At 37.9% G+C, this 22,449-nt stretch overlaps 1 protein-coding gene across 3 annotated transcripts in view; it reads left to right on the top strand.

Annotated features, from left to right (window-relative positions):
• SEC24C (SEC24 homolog C, COPII component) overlaps positions 1-22,449 on the top strand; it is a 38,224-nt gene that overhangs the window by 6,434 nt on the left and 9,341 nt on the right. The window contains exons 2-14 of one of the 3 annotated variants that reach the window (XM_014879938.2): positions 1,126-1,325; positions 4,191-4,277; positions 6,659-6,800; positions 7,668-7,846; positions 9,070-9,510; positions 10,824-10,954; positions 12,128-12,196; positions 13,914-14,025; positions 14,842-14,969; positions 17,504-17,642; positions 19,550-19,665; positions 20,906-21,030; positions 21,289-21,480. In XM_014879938.2, the coding sequence (XP_014735424.1) occupies positions 1,154-1,325; positions 4,191-4,277; positions 6,659-6,800; positions 7,668-7,846; positions 9,070-9,510; positions 10,824-10,954; positions 12,128-12,196; positions 13,914-14,025; positions 14,842-14,969; positions 17,504-17,642; positions 19,550-19,665; positions 20,906-21,030; positions 21,289-21,480 (2,033 nt within the window). In that variant the 5' untranslated portion in view covers positions 1,126-1,153. The remainder of the gene's footprint in view (positions 1-1,125; positions 1,326-4,190; positions 4,278-6,658; positions 6,801-7,667; positions 7,847-9,069; positions 9,511-10,823; positions 10,955-12,127; positions 12,197-13,913; positions 14,026-14,841; positions 14,970-17,503; positions 17,643-19,549; positions 19,666-20,905; positions 21,031-21,288; positions 21,481-22,449) is intronic. The other 2 variants (XM_014879941.2, XM_088168967.1) reach the window with 2 other exon arrangements.

Here is a 22,449-nt window from a genome sequence, read left to right as displayed (position 1 = left end):
TTTTATCTTTACTTGCTATTTTTATATAAACTGATGCTTTATTAGTAAATAATTTAATTGCCCTAAACATGCTTCTTTAGTGTTAGTGTAGGTAGTCTTAGCTGAAAAGGGTAACAGTGACATGGAGTGTCCAAAGAAGTACAGGGGATGCAAAACACTCCATGAGGGAATCTGCTGCCCCTGAAGTAATCTCCTTGATTCTCCACAAATGAAAGTCAGTGTGGGTTAACTGCCTGCTTGCTGTTTTAAGAATTGCCTGCTTGGTTTGGGGTCTAAAAATAACAGTTCTGCTTTTCTTGTAATAAAGCTAGTCAGTCTCTTTATACGGTTAGCTAGGGGAGTTGGGCATCTGCCTGTTGAGCAAGATTTCTTACAAGAGTTTGCTAAGAAATGTCTCTCCTGTCTCTGACACTGTTTCAGGTCTTATAATTTGATATAACTCCTTTAGTGCCATCTTTGCCTGTAATTGTTTTCCATTTTGAACACCTTTCCTAGATGAAAATTTTGCTTTTGGAAGATCTTTGCTTTCTGAAATGTATGTACATAGCAAGGACTTTAAATCAGCTGTTGCTGAAAAAAAAAAAAAAGGCTATAGCCTCCTATGCTAGTCCTGTTCTAGATTCTATCAAACACTTCAAGCAGCTGCCTTTGTGGATGGTGAAGTGTGCTGCTCGTAACAAGGAAACACGATCAAGTAAACTAACACAGAGGTGACAGCTGAACTTATTCAGTGCTATTGAAGTGTTATGTTAAGGAATTACTCATTTATATAATGAAACCTATTTTCTGTTGGTCTGATTCTGTGAGGTGGAAGTAATTTGAAAAGTTTCTCAAGAAGCTTGATAATTATCTGCTACAGAATGGCAAATGATGGTATTTCTATCTAAGGTGATGATCACAGGTCTTACCAGGATGAAATGCTGACTAAGTTGATTAGAAAACATAGTTTCTGAAAATACTGTTTTAAATAGCTCTTGTAAAGCATTTATCTTACTTGAAAAAATTGCTGTGCAAGTTTTCGCTTCCCAAGTGCCTTAGAATCTCTCACTTACTTGAAAACAGTAGAGAAGCTGACCAGTTTGGTTTTCTATCTAATAAAAGTCATTTCCCCCCCGCTTTTTGCAGGTGAGGTTAGTTTGGGGATGTGAACACAATGAGTGTAAACCAGCAAGCTCACACGGGGCCTCCTTACGGGCAGCCTCAGCCTGGCTATCAGGGATACCAGCAGCCTGCCTACGGAGGACAGTCACTGCCAGGGGCTCCCCAGCAGTACGGAGCTTACAATGGGCCGATGCCAGGATACCAACAGCCAGTCCCTGCACAAGGTACTGCTCACTCAATGCTTCTTGACTGATCACCTGTGAATTATGGCATGCATGCAATTTTGCTGTATAGTTATACAATATCCTATTGTAAGTTTTTGGGTTTTTATGGTAGTGATTATATTTTTTTCTCTGTGTAATTTGCATGATGCAAAAAATCATGTTGTGTCATATTGTGCTATCTCTAGGGCTTACTCTTCTTTTGGTAGGTCATAAAATTAACATTTTGAGAAACAGCCTGCTTTTTTCTCTATGTCCATGTCCCTGTATGACTGAAGCACATGACTAGAAGAGTCTTCCTGATGTTGAGAGGCAGTAGTTAGGGACTGTAACAGATTTATAATTGACACTACCTTACATTATTATATAGAAAGATCTGCACTGCATCCTGAAAGATTAAGACATACAGCTCTAGGTAGAAAGTGTTTTTGGAGCTATTTTCTCTAATGTCTTTAAATTCAGTAAAAAGTTTGTGGACATGTGGCAAGCTAATGTAGTCCAGAATTTCACTGATTCTGCGGGATCATATCCTTTGTAGTTTTTTCTGTTAAAAAAATAAAAGTAATTCAACTTTTGTTTTCCTGTTTTCAAAAGAAAGGCTGACTTTAATAAAGAACTTTGTGAGTCTTGGTTTTCAAGTATGTTAATTGCTTTGGGAAATTAATAGTGGCTTTAACATTTGAAATGTAGAGGAGAAAATACTATTGCTTTGAATGCAAGTATGTCTGCCTTTTCGAATCACAGGGATGAATTCAGTTTTGCTGAAATTAGCACAACATGAACTTAAAAATATTTGTTTAGGTTTCAGATGAGTATTTTAAGGTAATTAGGACTGTGCGGGCCATGCTAATAATTTCTGTACTAGCCCCCCCTGCAAATATATCTTCAGTCTTTTGCAACTTCTCAAATTTTAACCCAGCCTCAATGAGAAGGATAGAACAATTGAAGTGCCTCTAGTTGTCTTGAAACTAACAGAAGCGAGGGACTGAAATTTGGGTGCTGAATAATTGCATTGTTGGATTTTTGTCTAGAGTTAGTAGAGTAGCATGGTAAAAGGGTTGAGTGTTGCATGGTAAAGAATAGTTATTCAAGTCCTCCATCTTCCTTTTCTTTCCATAATCCTCTTCCTCCCATGCTCTCTTTTAACAGCATTTTTAATCTGAGAGTTTTGAAGTAATTTCACAAGGGGTTTGAATTCCTGTAAAAGTAATGAAAATAATTTCTGAGTGGAGGAAAGAAATCGTGCTTCCTGGGAGAAGAGAGGCAGAGCTCAGCCACTGAGTGCTGTGTTTGACTGCTTGCTGTGGCCAGCGACTGAATCATGTTTTCTGTCCAGTGGAAGGAATGGGGAGAAATTGGACTTGCTTTAGTGAGGGAGAGAAGGGGATTCAAGAAGAACAAAAATTACCACAGATTTGGGAAAGTTCCATCAGTGCAGCTATTTATAGAAAAGAAGTTTTAACTGTTAGCAATGTGAAGAATGATTAGAGTGTTTGTGAAAAGAAACTGATGAGCATCTTCTATCAGATACTTCAAGAATTTTCAGACTTCACAAGCCTGGAAAGCATTGCTTTTCAGGGAAATTAACTTTTTTCTTCTAGATTATTTCTGGTTTGCCTTTTTTAGTTTTGGGGCAACTCACTAAGGACATACCTAGATACCTTGATAACATTCATATAAGCATGTGCAGATTAAAAATGCAGATTTGGTACCAGTAATGATGAAAAGGTGATGTGACACTGAGGGCAACAAGGTGGTCTCATTTGAACAAAAAAACTGTACTGCACTACTCAAGTAGTGTCACTTGTACTTTATTGTTATTATCAGGCAATGCCATCCACAGTTTGTGGGGGATTTTTTTCCATCTTTTTTTTCTGAGACCATCATTCCTGGACTTAGCAGTCTGTATTTAGGAAATCTCAGTTGTCAGGCTGTGCATTTTGGGCCTGCTCTTTAGGATTCCTATCTTTAGAACAAAGAAATGTAAAATTCAACAGCCAGAGGTTGACCTGTCAATGTCTGCTAAGTATGAAATCCCTGTGGAAGAGGGAATCGAATGAACAACATATTATCAGAGACAGCAGACAGGTGATAGTAAAAATAGTGACAGTTATCCTTTCTACCACCACCTTCAATATATTATATTTACTGCAAATCTTTGTGGCAAGATCTATTATAGCTGCATAATATAGACGAGAAAGAGTTAATTTCAGAGGCAGAAATTTAGGAAACATTGAGTGGTAAAGGGAAAACTGCCCATGTTATTCTGTAGTTTCAATGTAATTGTCTTAGGGATTTATTTTTTAAATAACAGTAAATTTGCTTTTGGGACTGAGTGGAGAAATGTTGGGAGCTGGTGCCATCCTTAGTCAGGGAGTGTTTCACATCTGATTTCTGTGACAAACCCTGACTCTAAGTGGAATCATGGGAATGCCATGGCAGTGATGATAGTCTTTCTGATGACCAGAAGTGGAGAGCTGTGGTGCTGGCTGAAAATAACTGCTTCTTGCTATGAGAATACTGAAAGAACCAGGACAATTTTGTCTCAGTCCTTTAGTCAGTCTGTTGGTTTCCTTCAGATGAGGTCATGCAGTTGAAAGTGCAAACACAATTGTCTTAATACCAGCAACAATTAGGCTGTATATTGTTTTACATAGGCTTGCTTTATGAAAATGTTAACACTTGTATTAGTGTAAAGACTACATTTATAATACATTGTGCATGGTAGAAGAGAGGGAGTATAGTTTAAGGAACAAGGTGGTAGATGACATGAGCTTTGTGTATGAGATATTTTCTGAACTGCAGGCTTCTCAGCATTGGAAAGGCTGTCTCTCAGACTTGATTTACTGGTGTATTCTGTCTTTCCAGGTTACTTTCCTTCCTTGGGGTTTCCTTCAAAAGGCTCTCCTGTATCTCTCAACTCTGACACTTCTTCTCTTGCACCTAATTTCATAGGTAAATGGTGTCCTTTCTGTGAGAGTGTTTGTGCTGTGTCACTTCTTCTGTGCCAAGTTCCCATTTAATATGGATACTTATCTCAAAGGTTGGGTACCTGATTGTTCAGGCAGAGGTGGGTGGGACATTTCCCAATCTGTAGGCAGCATTCCAGAAGCATAAATAGGATATGAAGAAATAACCCTAGCAGAAATCCCTTATGCATGCAGATTGATAGATAAAACCTGACTTGTGACTAATGCTATCTGAAGTCTGATTTCAAAATCCGAATTGGCCCATTCAGATTCTGTCAGGTACAATCCTTCATTTAAAAGAACTCTGTCTCACCCTTGAGAGGGAAGGTGAGGTTTGAAATGATAGCATTGCAAAGAAATGAAAAATTTCTGCAAACCACCAAGAGACTGTTCCTGGAAGTCATGAGATTTGTGTAGCTTGTCCTTTTGTTTTAGGGAAAAAACAAGTTTTTAACTTCCTTGGCTATACTTAGAATCCGAGTATATGTTAGGAATAATTGTTTTTCCAAAAGCTGTGACTTGAAGAAGGAAATATCTTTTCACAACTAGCAATCAAAATGTAAAAATTAGAAATGCTGCAAGAAGCCACATTGTACTTTTCCTTTTTTTGAACTAGTGGTATTTTGGAAGAGCTATTTCTGGAGGTGTTGAATTTGTTTAGAAGATTAGGATGTCAGAAGACAGCCATACAGGCTCAAGGCTTTGAGGAAAATGATAGGCATTTCCCATTTGGCTGTAAACTACCTCCATTTTGAGGTCTGTAATGGGTAAGATGCTGAGGATTTGTCAGGAATAATGAATCTTAGGTTAATAAACCAGTAGGTACCTATACCTGTTCTAGTGATTTCTTTTTCAGTGTCTGTTTGAGCAGTCTGTAATGGGGGTGACAGAAGTGTATTTGAGATGAGAACAGGAAGAAAATACTTATAGAGTTTTTTCTGAAGTAAGCACATATTTGTCAAATCTGTTAAATTTGGTGGTTGAGGAATTTAATGTATGTTTAAAAAGTGTGTAGGGTCCCTCCAGAAATTGGATTAAATATGCATTCAAAGACAAAAGATAAGAAGGCCAAACAGTTTACATGTACTATCAAAGAAAAGACTTTGGAAAATAGATGCAAAGTGTCACAAATAAATTAAAAAGAAATAACGTACAAATAGTTAGAGATGAGGAAATGCTTAGCCAGAGGATCAGTAAGATGAAGATGCTGTAACAGTAGTTTAGAAAGGACAAGATTAATGAGATTAAAGTATATAAAAATAATAAATGTCTCTAGGAGTAATTAAATCCTGTTTCAAAATGAAAAACGGGAGGAAATTCAGTAATAAAGAAAGAAACCCAAGAAATTACCAGTTATTCATACAAGTCTAATTAATTCCTTCCTTCACTTTAGGTTTGCTAAGAATTGGATGTAGTAGATAAGATAAAATATATGAGTTGAAACCTCATGCTTTAGGGTATATATATTATACTGTAGAATTGAGAAATGACTCCCCTTATTTCCTACATTGTAATGGTTCCTCACAAGAAGTTTTCAGAATCCCTTTGAAACTTGCCATGCCAGTCACTGTCAGAGTGACACAACTGTGTAAGTGTGGGCCTGGTCTCATGGGGCAGCTTTAGTCATCTGTACTTAATGATAGCCCATATGTGAAACAGGTTCCCTTGTGGTTAACAGGCATGGTCATACAGTTGTTCTAATTACCAGCATTGTTAATATAGTATTATTAAAAGAGAAATTTATATTCTCCTTTTGGAAGTAAAAACTGCAGTTGGTCTGCTGGTATTGTATCCAACATTTTGTGGTCTGTGGAAAGACTGGTTTCTGAAGGAAATATATTTGGGCTGTGACTGAACCAAGTCAGTCTGAGAGATGGAAAAGTATTTGAGTTAGCCTCCAAGCTTGAGAGGCTGGAAAGAACAGTCTGTGGTGGCCCCCATTATGTTATATATAAATGCAGTAAGTTGTGTAGTTTTTGAAAAAGGAATCTGCTTGCATAGCCTGTTTACCTTTGAGGTAGGGAAAGCTGACCTGTAATGAACATTAGATTCCACTGAACACTCTTGGTTTAGATAAAAATAATTGGACTTGGAAGGGAAGGGATTCAGTACCTTACTGACAAGATTTTTTTTTTCTTCATAAAACGTGAAGTCGTCTTCTGAAGACCTTCCACAGCTCATATTTTCTGTTTGATCTGTGTGGAGATGGTAACTAGTAACACTGGCTAAAAATATTTGTGCATTAATTACTTGTTGCTCATTGAGTATTGTTACAGCAATTCTGCACTTGACTTTTTCGTAGTGGTTGGTTTAAGCCCTTGTTTCTGTAATTTGTGGTATTTTAATTTTTTTTTCTTATGGCTATAGGTTCATTAAGAGCCCCACCAACATCTGGAGCTCCTCCTCCAGCCTCTGGAGCATCTCATCCTTCTGGCCCCGTGGCATACAGTCAGTTTGAACATGGAGATGTGCAGAATGGAATTCCAGCCTCAACAGCCCCAATGCAGAGGTGCATATGAGAAGAGTGAATTGTAACAAAATCCCCCGTGGTAGACTTGTGCTAGGTCTAGACTTCTTAGATCTAAATCAAACTAAGTACTTGAGGTTTTGTGGTGGATATTGACTTTTTTCATTGCTTTGTTATTGTTTTGGAGCAACATTTTGCCACAGGGGTATTCGTTAGCCAGTGAATATATCTGGAGATGAAGAACTTGTGAAAAGATGGGAGCAGATGTCGGTGACTGATGAAAACCTCTTCTCCTAAGACATTCTTTGTGGTGTTCATTTTCCCCTAAAAAATATCAGTTGCATCCACACAACTGTAGTATTTGTTTCTCGGCAGTGTGAAATGATCTCTGGAACATGTGGCAGTCTACTGAATAATTTCTTAGTATTGATTCTGGGACCTCTTCTGTCCCTTACAGATCCCTGAGTTTCTGTCATCTAATGCTCTTCAACATATTTTCCATGAAGATACTGCCATTACCTCTGTGGTGAAAGTGGCAAAAGTCCTGGGGAGTTCAAATATTTTGAGTGGCAGAACATTTTTACATAGCTGTGCTGGCTTTGCTGTTGCTCACCCTAGAGACTCTATGCAGCATTTCTAATTTGTTACAATAGCTGAAATGGAATTAACAAAAATATAGAATTTGTATTTTTATTGCTAATAGTTTTTCTGGAGGTTTTTTTGTTTGATGAAAGGGATTCTGGTACATGCAGAATATGTAATTATTTTTCCAAAACTGAGCTACAATGTTTCATGTAAATATCTGAGACCCAGATAGTGTTTATGTGCTAGAACAATTTTAAAAGGCACAGAGAATTGTAACTTCCTCTGTAACGAGGAATCAATTCAGTTTGTCATCTTCCCTCCCAGGCCACCTGCTTCTCAGCCGTTTCTGCCAGGCTCAGCACCCACGCCTGTCAGCCAGATATCTACGTTCCAGCAATATGGGCCCCCCCCAGCCAGCGTGCAGCAGCTCAGGAATCACATGGCAGGGATGACAATTGGCAGTACTGCAGCCTCTGCTCCTCCCCCAGCTGGACTGGGCTATGGTAAGGTTTCCTGGCTACAGAAGTATGCTATTGATTTTCATTTTTGCTAGTAATTTCATAAAAGATTTTTTCTTGTCAGTAATTCATTACCATATGGTTATGGGAGTTCTCTGGGTGTTGACATCTGCCATGGTAAACAGTAGTTTTCTTAACTAATAAGGTCATAATTGGGGAAAACAGAACTGAGACTATTGTAAGGGACAGTGCTGGCACTGCTGGACATGAATAACAAAGGAGAGTAACAACATTGATCCCTGACTAGGTGAATCTTGTGAAACACAGAACAGTCTACCCCTAAGTCATCTGCTGGGGAGTCTACATGTCTTGCCACTGTTGTGCAAGCAGCCAAAAAAAAAACCAACCCAGTAAAACAAAGAAAAAGAAAGGAAAAAGGGCCCTGTAAATGTAAATCACAAAGAGCTGGAAATACTCAGAATGATTGTGTGTAGGGTTCTGTTGGAAGTCAAGAAGACACTTAAACAGTAGAAACTGAATTTATGGTATAGTATTAGTTCTACAGTCTCATTGCTGTAGATTTTTAAATTGAACACTAGAGTTTTGTCTTGATGTGTAAGCTGGTCTGTAATAGTCTAAAACTATTTAAAAACTGTTTTGTTAAAGTACTTTTTAACAAGCATCTTGTAAGATAGATTTTATAGGAAAATTAGGAGTAGGTAGGGGATACAGATTCCCTTAGTCTTTTGGCAGCATGTTTGTCAGAAATTATTCTCAGAAGTAGTACAGCGCTACATATAAATGGTGCTAGTTTCATGCTGTTAAAACCACAAAGCTCAAAACCATTCTTGATCTACAGGCTCCAACTGAGTGGGGAGTCCAAGACAGAAACTTAGTTCAAGAAATCTGTTGATAGACTTGTGGTGGTTTATGTTTTGTATATTCTTGGCTTTGCCCTTTTTTTCTGGCCCTGAAGCCTGAAATGTATTCTGATTATGTAAAATAAGCAGCTCAGACTTTAAGAGAGAAGGCAATGAAAGAACTATCGAGTTTCAGATCCCCTGAAGGGATTTCAGCTCTCTGATCAGTCTAGGAGAAGGGTCACTTAGGATTTGTCTCTGCTAGTACTGATAAGTTCATCTGAAGATGAGAAAGTGGTGGATTTACTCAGGTGATCTGGAGCAGATGGGTTTTTCTTGCATCTTAATTATCTCGAGGATAGAAGAAAATGTTATATCTTTTTTTTTTTTTCTTACCGGGTCCCCCAGCATCGGTTCCTCCAGTCTCAGGAAGCTGTAGTGCAACAGGATCTGGTCTCTACACACCTTACAGTGCGAGCCAAGGACCCCCTCCTGCCAGTGTGTCTCAGGGCCTTCCTTTGGCACAGCCTCCGTTTCCTGCTCAGACAATACCAACTCAGCGCCTACCTGCTCAAGTTCCTGGTTTTACCCCACCTCCTCCTTCTGCAGGGGTTGGACCTTCCTCTTACCCTCCTACCACAGGCGCTCCAAGGCCGCCTGCCATGCCCGGCCCACCACTGCCTGGGCAGACAGTTGCTGGGCCACCATCATCCCAGCCCAATCACGTATCCTCACCACCACCTCCATCAACTATGGCGGGGCTGCACCCTGGGCCTCCCATGAGTGGTCTCCATGGACCACCTCCTCCCACTCATCCTCCTCAGCCAGGATACCCAATGCAGCAGAATGGTGAGTATTCCTAGTATAGGAATTTAAAGTTACTTGTTCTCTGTGTGCTGCAAACAGAGAGCTAGATTTCATGTTGTCACTTGTGGGCTCCTGGCTGCACATGAAAACTTCCCTCTTGTTTCCCTGTGCTCCTGTCTGAGATAATACTGTGTCATTCTAAGATATTTTATCATACAGGTTTAATCAGATTAATGTAACTAAAGGAGTTCTAGCTTACTTGGCCAAAAAAGTGTTTATCAGTTAGTGCCATAATACTACTTGAATTTGTGATCAAAATTTTATTATGGACTCTTAATTTGATGTCTGCAACCTCACGTGTTCAAAAAGAGACATCGGAAATACTGAAAAGTCTTATTTTTTTTATTTTTTAAATTTATGGCCACTGTGCATATGAAATGTGTATGAAATGAGTCGTTAAACATTGAAAAAGGAGTTGCTGTTTTCTCCTTTAATTTGCATAACTGTATTTTTCTCCCTTGTAGAAGCTTGCATGTCTTAAATGTACTTGAAAGTAAGACCAGTTAAGTTTTCTGAATTAAAACCAGTTTTGGCTGGTTTTTAATCAATAACACTTGCAGATAGCTGGGATAAAGTAATCATGTGCAAATGTTAGGACTGAGAATCCCATCCCCCATGCAGCTTTGCACAGCTGGACAGGTAAATTACTTAAAAATATCTGTTCAAATTACTATGAACTGTAAAAATACTAATGGGCTAAATCATCCTGTTACTCTGTAAGTGACTGGAATTGTCTAAAATAATATGAAATAGCTTCAGGTAGTTACAAAACAAAAACCACACATTAGCCTATTACTGTAATTTAAAACAAGCCAAAACTATCCAAGGGAATTCCTTGCATATCTTTCATTTGAAGAATTAGGGATTGTCCACTAGCTTATTTGGCTGTTCTGTGTGCACTTTCCATTAGACAGTTCTGCAGGTAAACGTTCATAGTGCATGATCTTAATGTGCATTGTAATCAACAATTACAAACTTTAAAACTATTTACAGTAGTGTGCTGGTTTGGGCTGAGGTAGAGCTAATAGAGTTCAGACTGAAAACATCTGTTTCCTTAAGTCTGGTTTTGAGGACTGTGTCTACCAGTTTATTGGATTGTTAATAGAAATGTACCAGTCTAAGCTGAAGCACTGTGATAAATATGTTTAATTGCAATTAATTGAAAAGCACATGACTTTATTTTTCTTCAGGGTTTGGGGTTTTTTTTTATAATGGCAGGAAATATGGGAAGTGCCAAATGGAGAAATGCCTAGTATTAAGCCACTGTTTGATTTTTATGTTTTTTTCTTGTTAAGGTTCCTTTGGACAGATGAGGGGTCCCCAGCCAAACTATGGAGGAGCCTATCCAGGAGCACCAAATTATGGAAGTCCACCTGGACCACCACCTCCACCAAAACGCTTGGATCCAGATTCCATTCCTAGCCCTGTAAGCTTTACTTATTGTTCTTACCAGTGTAACTCTTCCATGGTGTCTTTGCATAAAGCAACTGATGAAGACCAAAGCTGAAAACAGGTTTCTCATTTTAAGGAGCAGCAGTCTGTTTTCCTGCTTATGTTTCTCTTCTATCCACCTTCAGTCTTTTGTGATGAACAAGCCCAGAGGCATTATTTTTCTTGGTGACTAAAGAAAGGCACTGCATATGGAAATCACTGCTCTAATTCCTCAGATCTTTTTCTGTACTGTGTTATCTTTTGAGAATCCTCGAGGGCTTTGATTAAACTTGTTTCTCCATTTCTGGATTCTTGCATAATGACTTTCTAAGGTGAACTAATTTCAGGTTTTGAGGTGACAGTCTGTGAACTGTGTGATCTATGTTTAAAGTATGGTTAGTAGGAGGTAATTGTAGTGCTTTTCCTATAATCTGTCAAAAAATTGGTTTGTGTTTGTTTGAGTCATGAAGTCATGGTGCTACATCAGTCAAATATGCACAGCTTCTCAAACTGGAATTATCTTTCAGAGTGGAGGTTCTGAGACAGGATAAGCAGTTATATGTAATGGTTAGCAATAATGAGTAATATTAAGCCTGGTGGTATTTTTGCCACTAGCCTACTGTGCTGTTCCTTCCACTGCTCTTGATGCTGTTTCGGTGCTTCAAAACTATGAAAATAATGTAGTCTTGGGTTAGATCAGAAGTAATGTTATTCAGAAGGAACTTCTATTTTAAAAAGATTACCTCTTTAGGTTCCAGGTTTACGTAAAGCTTACTATTGTATTTTTTCATAGAATATAGATCTTTAATTGCTTGTCTGCCTCTCTTCTTTCCCACTAAATGAAATCTCAAATGGCTTGTGTCAGTTGCCTTCGTGTTAGCATGTTCTTAAAGCGTAAATCCTCAGTTTCTAACCAAAATGAGCAGGTGAGCCACTGCCTCCATTAGCAAGGTGTTCAGAGCCAAGCCCAGTATTCTGGCAAGACTGGTTTTGGGATCAGTGTATGCTGCAGAAGCTGATGTGTCCTATTGCATGAACCAGTATCTAAATGTATCTAATTCCAGTGTTACAGGTTTGGGTAGAGAGAAGTAACACTCTTACTTTTTGGTTTATTATTCTCTTTTTTTTTTCTCTGCGACACTCTTATTTCTTATTAAAAAAAAAAAAGCAACTTAATGAGCTGCCACCTCAGCAGAAACCCAGGCACAGAATAGACCCAGATGCAATTCCTAGTCCAGTAAGTGCTGTATATATGTCAATTGTAGTCTGTGTGTTGGTGACCATCTGTGCATGCCTGAAACCTGAACTTCACCTCACTAACCCTCCATCATTAATCTTTTACCCTTTCCTTGCTGTCTTCTGCTTGCCTTATCAAAATGAGTAACATTACACCACACGAGGTTGTTAAAATCTACTGTGATGAATGGTGAGGCAATAGAAAGCAGTGTTTCAGAAACAGATCATGAAGAATGTCTCCCCTTCACTTTGTCTGATCCTTAGGATATTGCCTCCAGCAGATTCCATCTGGCATTTTCAGTGTAAGCCAGTAGTATAACTGCCCATACAATGTGTGTCTCATGTCAGCATGCACACAGCATGAGCTGTTGTAGCCATGTTTTCTACCATGTTTTGATCAGAATTTGATTACTGTTCTGATATACCAGTACTGGGCTAGTGCTCTGGAGTTCTAAAATTGCCGATGAACTGGAGCTTTTAAAATGTTAATTCCTGGTACAAATCTTCTAGTATAAGGCATGGGGAGCTACAAACATTCTGTCATTATCTGTGCTCATGCATAAACATTAAATTTTGAATTTTAAAATTTAATGTTTATGTTGGAGAATTTTATCTAAAGAAAGAAAAAAGCAGCTACCTTTTGGATTGGAAGACAAAAAAACGACTTTTGGGATTTTGTTACCCTCTATCACTTCTTTCTCATGTAGTCAAAGTTCATCATTTAACAGGTACCAGTGGTGAGATCACCAACGTCATTCAGCCTGTAGACTTTTGAAATGGGACTAGATGTATTCTAGAGTAGTCACTGAAGCTATGGGAGGCTCTTTGCTGGCAGCTTCCAATATGAAGTGAGAAGGTGGAAGTTCTGCCATACAAACTTCTGCATTTCAGAACTTACTCTGGGCAAAGGCAGATATGTTTGATGGCAAAATAAGAGCAGAAGAATGATTGCTAGCTTTAATTTTTTCATTCAGTCACTACTATGGAAATGTAGTTTGAACTGTGTACAACTACAAAGGTCAGTGAATATTTTAGCTAAGTAAAACTATTTAATATATTTCCATTATCTTAAGCAAATTTGCAGTTGTGAAGAATTTGAAATACCAAGAAATTTAAGAATTTTACAGGCTTTGAAGTTTGATTCATTGACAAGTCTATTGAAATTTCACTTTCCACATTCCCAGAATTCAAATCACAAACCCTTGAGCACCACAAAGTAATGAAGGCTTCCACCTGAGCTTGCATGCCATCTGTCTTTAGGCCAGAGTCACAGTGGTTAGAAGTAAAGGCATGTTATGAAAACAGTGGGACCATAACAAAAAGAAAAAGCCAGGTTACCTATAGGATTTCAGCTTGAGGCTTATAGAAGCTTCTAATTCTGATTTGACAAGGACTGTTCCAGGGAATACTGCCAGGAATTCTGTTCTTGATCTGAGTTTGGCTTTTATGAGTTCAGATCAGACTTTAAAACACAACATATGCTCCTACTAAGAATACTTGGGGAAAAATACTATTTGCAGCTTGTCATTTATTGTTAGTCATTAAGTACTATTTGAAATCAAACTGAGAGGTGACTGCTTGACAAAATTTACTTGCTCTTCCTATTTTTAGAGATAGTAATATTTGCCTCAGGTGCCATTTTCACTGCCTTAGAGATATTTTATTTTACAGTACTTTGAAACCAAGCCTCCATAATAACATGGTATTTTCTGTCACAGATTCAAGTCATTGAAGATGACAGAAATAACCGTGGGTCAGAGCCATTTGTCACTGGAGTGAGAGGGCAGGTCCCACCTCTTGTTACTACAAATTTCTTGGTCAAGGATCAAGGTAAACTGTTTTTCTTTTCCTAAACAAACAAACAAAACACAAATCCCAAAGAGTCAGTAACAGAACTGTGTCTTTAAAGGAAACGTGCTTTACCACATGTGCTTAGCTTCAGGTCCTGAATTCAATTTACATTCTCCTGATTTTTTTGTTTGGTAGCTAGTAACCAATTTTCAGGTAAAAAATGTTTTCCAAGGCAGATACCTAGGACCAGCATTAGCAGAGATATCAGAAAGCAGCAAATGAAGAGTCTTCTGTGGAGCTTTATAAAAAGATTTAAGAACTGAGATCTGCTAGCAACATCATTAGAATTGGACTGGCAACTGTATTTTTTAAAATTAAGAGGGATATAAATTGGTCTGAGGGTTCCATAAAGAAAAGGTATTTCATCTTTTAATTGCTGACACTTTTTTTGAGTTTTAAATTTCCAGAAAAAACTTCAGAATCTGATTCTGCAATCAAGTATATCTTCAGCCAAAATTACTACATGAAACAGTAGAAATGTTTGAGTGCAGTTTTCCATCTGCATTATGTTTTAGTCTGTGAATATATGAAGCAGAAATGCCTTTTTATAGGTTTAGATTGACAGGGAGTCAAGTTCATTTGTTTTAAGGTCTTTTATTATATGTTGTTAATCATGAAGAGGTACTTTATTTGGAATTCAAGTTTTCCATAGATTAAAACTGAATATTTAGCTAAGGCCATAGTATCTGTGGCTTAATGACACAACTTAAGGTATCTTTGTTTCTGCTCTTGAATATGAACTTAATTTGTACTGAAAATTGTGGTTTTTTTTTTTTTTTTTTATTTGTTCTCCAGGTAATGCAAGCCCCCGCTACATCAGATGCACATCTTACAATATTCCCTGCACCTCTGACATGGCCAAACAATCCCAGGTTCCCCTGGCTGCTGTCATAAAGCCGCTGGCTACTCTGCCACCAGAGGAGGTGAGAGCCGTGCATGGAGTTACATGTGCTCTGTGCACACTGGGCAGGGGGATGCTCTCAGGTGTCAGCATTTAACAGATGTGTTTAGAAGGCATATTTAGGTAATGATGATCAGGTAAACACTGATTCTCCAACAGGTGTGCAATAGATAGCAGTAAAGCAGAAGAATGTTGTGTTCAAAGTGTTTAATATTTTGACTGCTGTGATAATTTCAGTTTTTTTACAGTAGCTGTCAAGCAGTATGACTAAATGGCCGAAATACTAGGATTGTCACAAAGGTGTACACTTCCAGCTGATCTCAGTCTTTTTCTTCATCTGAAGTATTTAAATGGTTGCTAAGCATAGGTATTAAGTCTTTTCCAGAATGCCAGATTGTGAAATTGGGTGAGAATGTATGATACAGCGCTGGTTTAGCTGTCTAATATACATGTACATGCACAGCACTGTGTGGGATGACAGCACAGCACTGAGTACTGAGCACTGCTGAGCTGCACTTGTATTTCTGCCCTTTCTCTTTGCAGCACTTGTTTCCTTCTAGGTGTAATACGTGGCTGTTGAGCCTTTTACACACTCATGTTTGGTTGCTGAAAACATGAAAGCTCAGAGGTTTTTACAGAGTTGAACTTTTTCTTAAGTAGTCTGAATACTGTGGCTACTGTGTAGTGTTAGCCTGCTTGGAGCAGTGGCATGAAGACAAAGAGACTTGTTAAATTTGAATACATAAGTCTGCAGTGTTCTGTGCCCGGTTAAACCTAAGTGTAGCATCTGCTGTGGAAAGCAATTTCCTCTGGTCTTTTAAGGGTGTTTTTCTCCTGTTGCATTTCATTAGTGTTCCTAAACTATGGTTTGAATTTTAAAAACTGGTTTATGATAAAACTGATCTGTGACTCAACACAGTAGGAGAATAAGGTCCTACTTGAGAAATTTGGAGTCTTGTGGAGTTACACATTTTTAGAGAAACTTTAGAAATAATAGCTGTTTGGTCTCCTAATGTGTTTATGCTTTGAACAAACACTTGTAGTGTCCAGAAAAAAAAAATGTCTAGAATTGAAAAATTGCCCTGGAGACCAGTCAGCTTCTAGTATTTGGGATTCTTTATAGCAAGGGTAAACTCAGTGGAGGAGCCCTTCCAAGACTCAGCTGTTCAGAACAACAAGACTGTAAATAGAGCTAAAGCTTTACATACAAGTAATGAAAGGATAAATGTTTCATGGAAATAATAGCTTGTGAAACTAAAGCATTCAGAAAAATTTAGGATATGTAAAAATTCAGCCAAATCCAGCCTGATTGCCAAATCCAGGGCCTTTGCCCAATGTTATGCAGTGTTCAGAAAACTAAGCTTGAGGTTTTGGAAAGAAGTATCTCTGTCTTCTGAGAGTAAGTGGTTAATGACAATTTATGTATAGTGCTGCCTGTTTCCAGCACCCTTGTAATTTTTTTGCATGTTACTTAGGGAGAGGCTGAGGAAGAGAAAATTGTGTTAATGGTCTTGAAGTACAATACCAACGCTGCCTGTCAGTCAGAAAACTTGAAAATTTGTTTCCTCTGAAGAGGTCAGCCTGGGCTATAGGAAATGAGAAATGGTGGCTGCAGAACCATTGTACTGCCATTAAATGATTAGTGGGGTTGAATGAAAAGACAGCACATCTGTGGCATGAAGAGGAAAGTGACTGGAGCATTTGCTCCTCTTCTGCTCAGGGAATTTGTTTTCTCTTAAACATGATCATGGATTTAGGGTAATGGAAAGAATTAAGACCAGACACCTTTACTGGCAGAAAATTTAAAAACAAGTAGTTATTTTTTTTTTGAGCTTGGCTCATAGTTACAAAAGGTGCTTTGTACTATGAAAGCAGCTTATAACTTGCATGAGTTCTGTCTCAGTTACTTTAAAGTGCTTCCTGCTCATTCTGTTGGTGAGAAGCTGCAGAAGTTGCCAAGCATTTTATTCTGGTTTGGGTGCAAAAATGACATTATAAGTAATAGTTTAAAAATGGTGTCACTATGTAAGAGTTTTGAGGATTTGATGTACAGTGGGGTTAAGACACTAAGAGCTTGTGGTTATAATGTATTTCATGATGGAGTTCAAAAATAAGTTATCAGATGGAATTTTTTAGGTAGATATCTATATTCTTTAATATATTAAATGCAATGACTGGCTTTGCTTTTATCAAAAAGCTTGCTTTTTACAAGGGGAAGAGATAAAAGGTGAGGAGTCATTTTGAGTCTTTTGTGTTCACTTGGGATACATCTGGTAGTGCAATGTGGTCGTGTTCCTCAAGCAAGCTACTGGCTAGGTAGGATAGCCCATTAATGACTCTAGCCCTCAAAATAGTGCTGTGTTAGAACCTGAATTGAAAAGCACTTAAATACTTGTTCAGGCTTCCCACATCCCCTGCACTCTCTCCCACAGCTGCCAAATGCTAAATCCTATGTCGTGTACAGGGAGTTAGCAATGACCACACAATGCAGAGCTTAAAACTTTCTCATCATCATGAGAGCTTTCTTTTAATGATTTTTTTCTCTTGCTTCCACAGACCCTTCCTTATTTGGTAGACCATGGAGAATCTGGTCCTGTTCGATGTAATAGGTGCAAAGCTTACATGTGCCCTTTTATGCAATTCATTGAAGGGGGAAGGAGGTTCCAGTGTTGTTTCTGCAGCTGTGTCACTGAGGGTAAGGTTTCTTCTGGAAATCCCTCTCTGTGCTCTACTGGAAAGGTCTTTGGACAAGATGCAGGCAAATAAATCTTTGTCCTGTTATGATAATTTACAATGAATACAGTGATTCAGTATGTGTCTAGTCTTGTAAAAATTATTGGAAGGCATGTTCAGTGTTCTGTTCTGAAATTGTGTTCAAAAAGGTGCTTATATGTTGTAGTATTGTAGCAAATTTTTAATACGAGGTATTTGTAGCATAATGCCTGGTGGTTTAAAAGACTATTGTATTTTTTTAGGGTATTTCAAAAGTACAGGGGTTTTGAACAGACTGAGATATAAATCTAGTCAGTAGCATGTGTTAGGATTTTTTTCTCACAAAGCCTTTTTTTGTCTCACTAACACAGATGAGATTGCAGTTAAGTCTGCTACAGCTGAATAAGAGTGTTCAGTACAGGCCAGTTAATATAAGTTGCTCTTCTAAATTAGTACAAAACATGCTTCCTTTTAAGCAGAAGACACAATGAGCTGCTCATAGCATGACATTTGTAGATTTGTTTTGAAGGCACAGTGGAGTTTAAGGTACAACAAACCTTATGGTGATGTTTTCAGTGTTCCATTTGGTAGCACTGGTGGCTTTTAATGGACTGTTCTTACCACGTCAGTTACACTGTACCACTGTTTGTACTAACCAAAATGGAGATTACAAATGGCCAACTTTAAAACTCAGTTTTGTCTGGTGATTTTCTGCCTGCATACACTCCCTGTCCTGCTCACTCAACAGCTATATGAAGGGCTGTACCTGTAACAACTGAGCAGAGGCAGAAAAGGGAGAGATGCTGAGAGACTGTTCATGAAAGCAGTACTGTGAAAACACAATGTAATTGCACCTAAAATTTGAGAACTATTTTTGTTTTCTCTTCTAATGCCATCAGGCAATTAGCTTGTACAAGATGTGTACTTGGAGACAAGAGTGATAGATGCTTATATATAGTCTCAATGATATCACTTTGTTTTCTTTTGAACTTCTGAAACTTGGAATATTTAGAATAATTTAAATGTGGTGGATAATGGCATTCCAGGTAATCTCATTTTAATCTCCCCTGGAGCTGTATAGACAGCTGTATAGAGCTATATAGACAGCTATAGCTGGAATAAATTTTGTCACCCGAGCAGTTCTGCAGGAGGGAGTGTCTGTCATGGTAGTTCTTGGGGCACAAGGGAAATACTTTGTTTCTGCAGCTGACTTTGTAGGCAAAAATTTAGCTTAACTCCCATTTTATTTTCTGATACCTTGTACCAGCACAAAAGTACTGGGTGCTGGGCATGTAGTTGCACTTTTCCTCCTACTTAAGCCACTGTAAGAAGTACTCTGTCTATTCTGATAAAAAGATTATGGGAGTCTCTGCAAGCGAGAGTGCCTGGGGGCTTTACTCTTGTGCAGCACAGAAAGGGAAGGAAAAAACTAACTTACATAACAAAATAAGAAGCTCAATATTTTAAGCCTGACTTGAGTCAGTAACGCTGTAAGTTTGCCTCAAACTCTCTTCTAAGTAATTTGTTAATACTTATATGGGATGTTATATTTTTCCTTTGGACTAGATCCTTCAGAATAATCCTAAAAGTGTATTGTAGTGATATTTCTGATGCGAGATGTAAAGTGAGAATGGAAAGGAGATTCAAGAGAAGTATAACAATAACTATACTGTGTGCTGTCTGGTGCATGAGACAAACTGGAATAATTTTGTGGTTTTTTGCTTTAATGATATTCTTAAATTGCATTAGTACTTTTTAGTATTTGTGTGCTAGCCCAGAATGCTAGTTAACTCTCCTAGAGTTTTGTTTGGAACAGCTGTTGTGTTTGCTCTCTAGTCACAGTGTTTATTATGGGCATATCACTGACCTTAATGATTTTTCCTTTCCCAGTGCCTCCTCACTACTTCCAACATTTGGATCATACTGGAAAGCGAGTAGATTTCTATGACCGACCTGAGTTATCACTGGGGTCATATGAGTTTCTAGCAACAGTTGATTATTGCAAGGTACAGTAGTATGTTTTTATTGCTGTATTTATTTTGCTTTTAAGTAAAAAGACAATTTTCTTAAAAGTAAGAAAGACATGAATTGTCTGGCTAGCAGAGATAATTAATAGCATTAATCCAGCCCACTTTTCTGTGTAAAATAACATGCTTTTTTGCTAACTTAGAAAACCAGTGGAGGTCTTGATCACACATGACATAATATAACTTAATAGCTGTCTCTAATTTTTTTTTCTGGAGCTATATAAGCAGGTTTAGCTGTGCTTACCTTAGGAATTCTGCAGAAGGGATTCTTGTGCAGTAGTCCTTGGCAGAAAAGGGAATTGTAGGAGAGGTTCAATGCAAGTACAACAGAAACTGCAATGTGCCACCTGTTCCGTAAGGCAGCCTATTGAACTTCAATTCAATGCAAATTCAATTCAATTTCAAATACACCCATAATGATTAAAAGCACAAGAATAGTGTGGAAATGTATATTTCAAAGTTGGTTTGATTTTAAATTAAATATTTAAGTAAAAATTAACTTCTAAGGAATAGGGCAAACATGTGCAAGGTATTTATTAAAGCAACTTATATCTCTGCTGAAATATGCTGAGAAAATAGATGCCTAAACGTTGTGAGTTGATACTGGTTGCCTTTTAATGCCTCTGCTTTACTTTGAGTTAAGACAAAAACTCCAGTTATTGTCTAACAGCATAAGAAGAATTTTGAATTAAACAAGGTGTGATCTTCACCGTTTTTTGAAAGTTTTTCTGTTTTGCTTTTGTTCTGAGTGCTTGTTCCAGTATGACCTATAGACTTCAGAAAACTATTGACTAAAACAAGTTTTTCATTCCCAAAGAAAGCCTGATTTTTAAGAAGAGAAAGCTGTAATTCTTGGAGGGGAAAATCTTTTACTTTATATTGATGGAATCACCTATGGCAAGTCTGGTCAGGTTCCAAAGTCTTGAGAACTGGCAGAGATCTTCCCTGCCTACTTTTCCAATCTAACTTAGTCATGTAAATGGAGTATTTAGTTGTAGCTCTTCCTGTTTGATCAGGCGTTTAATACCAGTCCATTTCAAACACAGTATGATTACGTGCCTGTTAGTTGGAAAAGGGTAGGAGAGTGAGCTGAAGAAACAGCTGCTGCTCATGCTTGCAGAGGTACATGAAAGCAGCTAAGGTTTGACCAGCATTGATTTGTCTGTGTTAGGGCTGCAGAGCTGCATTAATAGTGTTATTTCTTCCCTGTCTTCTACAGAATAACAAGTTTCCTATTCCACCTGCTTTCATTTTTATGATTGATGTGTCTTACAATGCTGTGAAGAGTGGCTTAGTGAGGCTAATATGTGAAGAATTAAAGTCACTCCTAGATTATCTGCCCAGGTAGGTATATTGTGAACTACTGTAGTCAATGCAAATGGAGGCTGCTGTTACTTTTTCTCTTAAAAAATGCTAGAAATTGAAAAATTATTCAATAATCTTGCCAAGGTTTTCTTCAGAAAAAAGCCAAGCAGAACATCTTTCTTGATACCCTTCTAAGTGAAAATAAATTTTACTTCCTTTCATTTTCCCTTAATGTGTTGGTTATGTGCAATGGTTTGTCTGTCTTCTTGGATGTGAAGGCAAGTATGTCTCTTACAGGGAAGGGAACATGGAGGAATCAGCTATTCGAGTAGGCTTTGTCACCTACAACAAAGTGTTACACTTCTATAACGTGAAGAACTCTCTGGCACAGCCACAAATGATGGTGGTCTCAGATGTGGCAGATATGTTTGTGCCACTCCTTGATGGTTTTCTGGTGAATGTAAATGAGTCCAGGACAGTTATTACCAGGTAATATAATATAAATTGATATACAATGTGTGTAGTAAAATACTTATTTGGTAGATTCACATGTTATGTGCTTCATTATCATGTTAAGTCACTCTGTGTATTTTAACTTGCTATACTCCTTGAGATTAAGCTGGCACAGTAGGATGGGGAGATTGAAGGGCTAAGGGACTATTTGGCTCATAGTCCAGCATGGCAGAAAGTGTATATAAGGGGAATTAGTGTAGAAGGGCATTTTTAGGGAGAAAAAACAAACAAACAAAATCCAAGCCAAAAAAAAAACCCCACCTAAAATAAAGCCACACAACTAGAATGATGCAGTGTGAAAGCTGTAAGGATACTTACTCCCTATCCTTAAGTCAACTGCTAAAATAACTGCAAACTGAGACAACAGAGGTGTCCAGTTTTGGTTCTGTGTAGAAAACAGAGTAAGTGGGATAGAGAAGATAAAATCTGAAAGGAGAGAAAGAAGTTAGCAAAGTTTTGGCTAACTATTTACCATGGTACTTGAACTGTAATTAATCTATGGTGTGTAACTAACTACATTTTGGGAAATAGACCTGGGAGTAGACCTGCGTGCTTTTAGAGAAAATTTCTAGCCTGCTTTTGAATGCATTAAACAAGCCTAAATACAAAACTGTGGATTAAAGCTATTAATCTTTGAGTAGTACACAAGATGCTTGGTAAATAGAGACCAAATGTAACTAGTGTTTCCTAAGAATTTACTTACCTATGTGTATTGGAATGCATTAAAAGAAAAGAAATACAGAAGAGCTGTGGAATAGGAATCAGTTGAGGCTACAGAAGGCACTGAGGATATGGATGAAAGAAGCCAATGAAGAACAATACAGCTTTTTTTCACAGATGAGTTACCAAATACTGTAAAAATTATGCAAATTTATAGATGTGTTAGGGACTTCTGTTTAAACTACCTCCTTCTTATAAATCATCAACTACAACTGTGTGGCTTTT

Source organism: Sturnus vulgaris, chromosome 8 (genome assembly GCF_052056855.1).
Source record: "Sturnus vulgaris isolate bStuVul1 chromosome 8, bStuVul1.hap1, whole genome shotgun sequence".
Classification (NCBI taxonomy): Eukaryota; Metazoa; Chordata; class Aves; order Passeriformes; family Sturnidae; genus Sturnus; species Sturnus vulgaris.
This window is presented reverse-complemented; position numbering and strand designations above follow the sequence as displayed.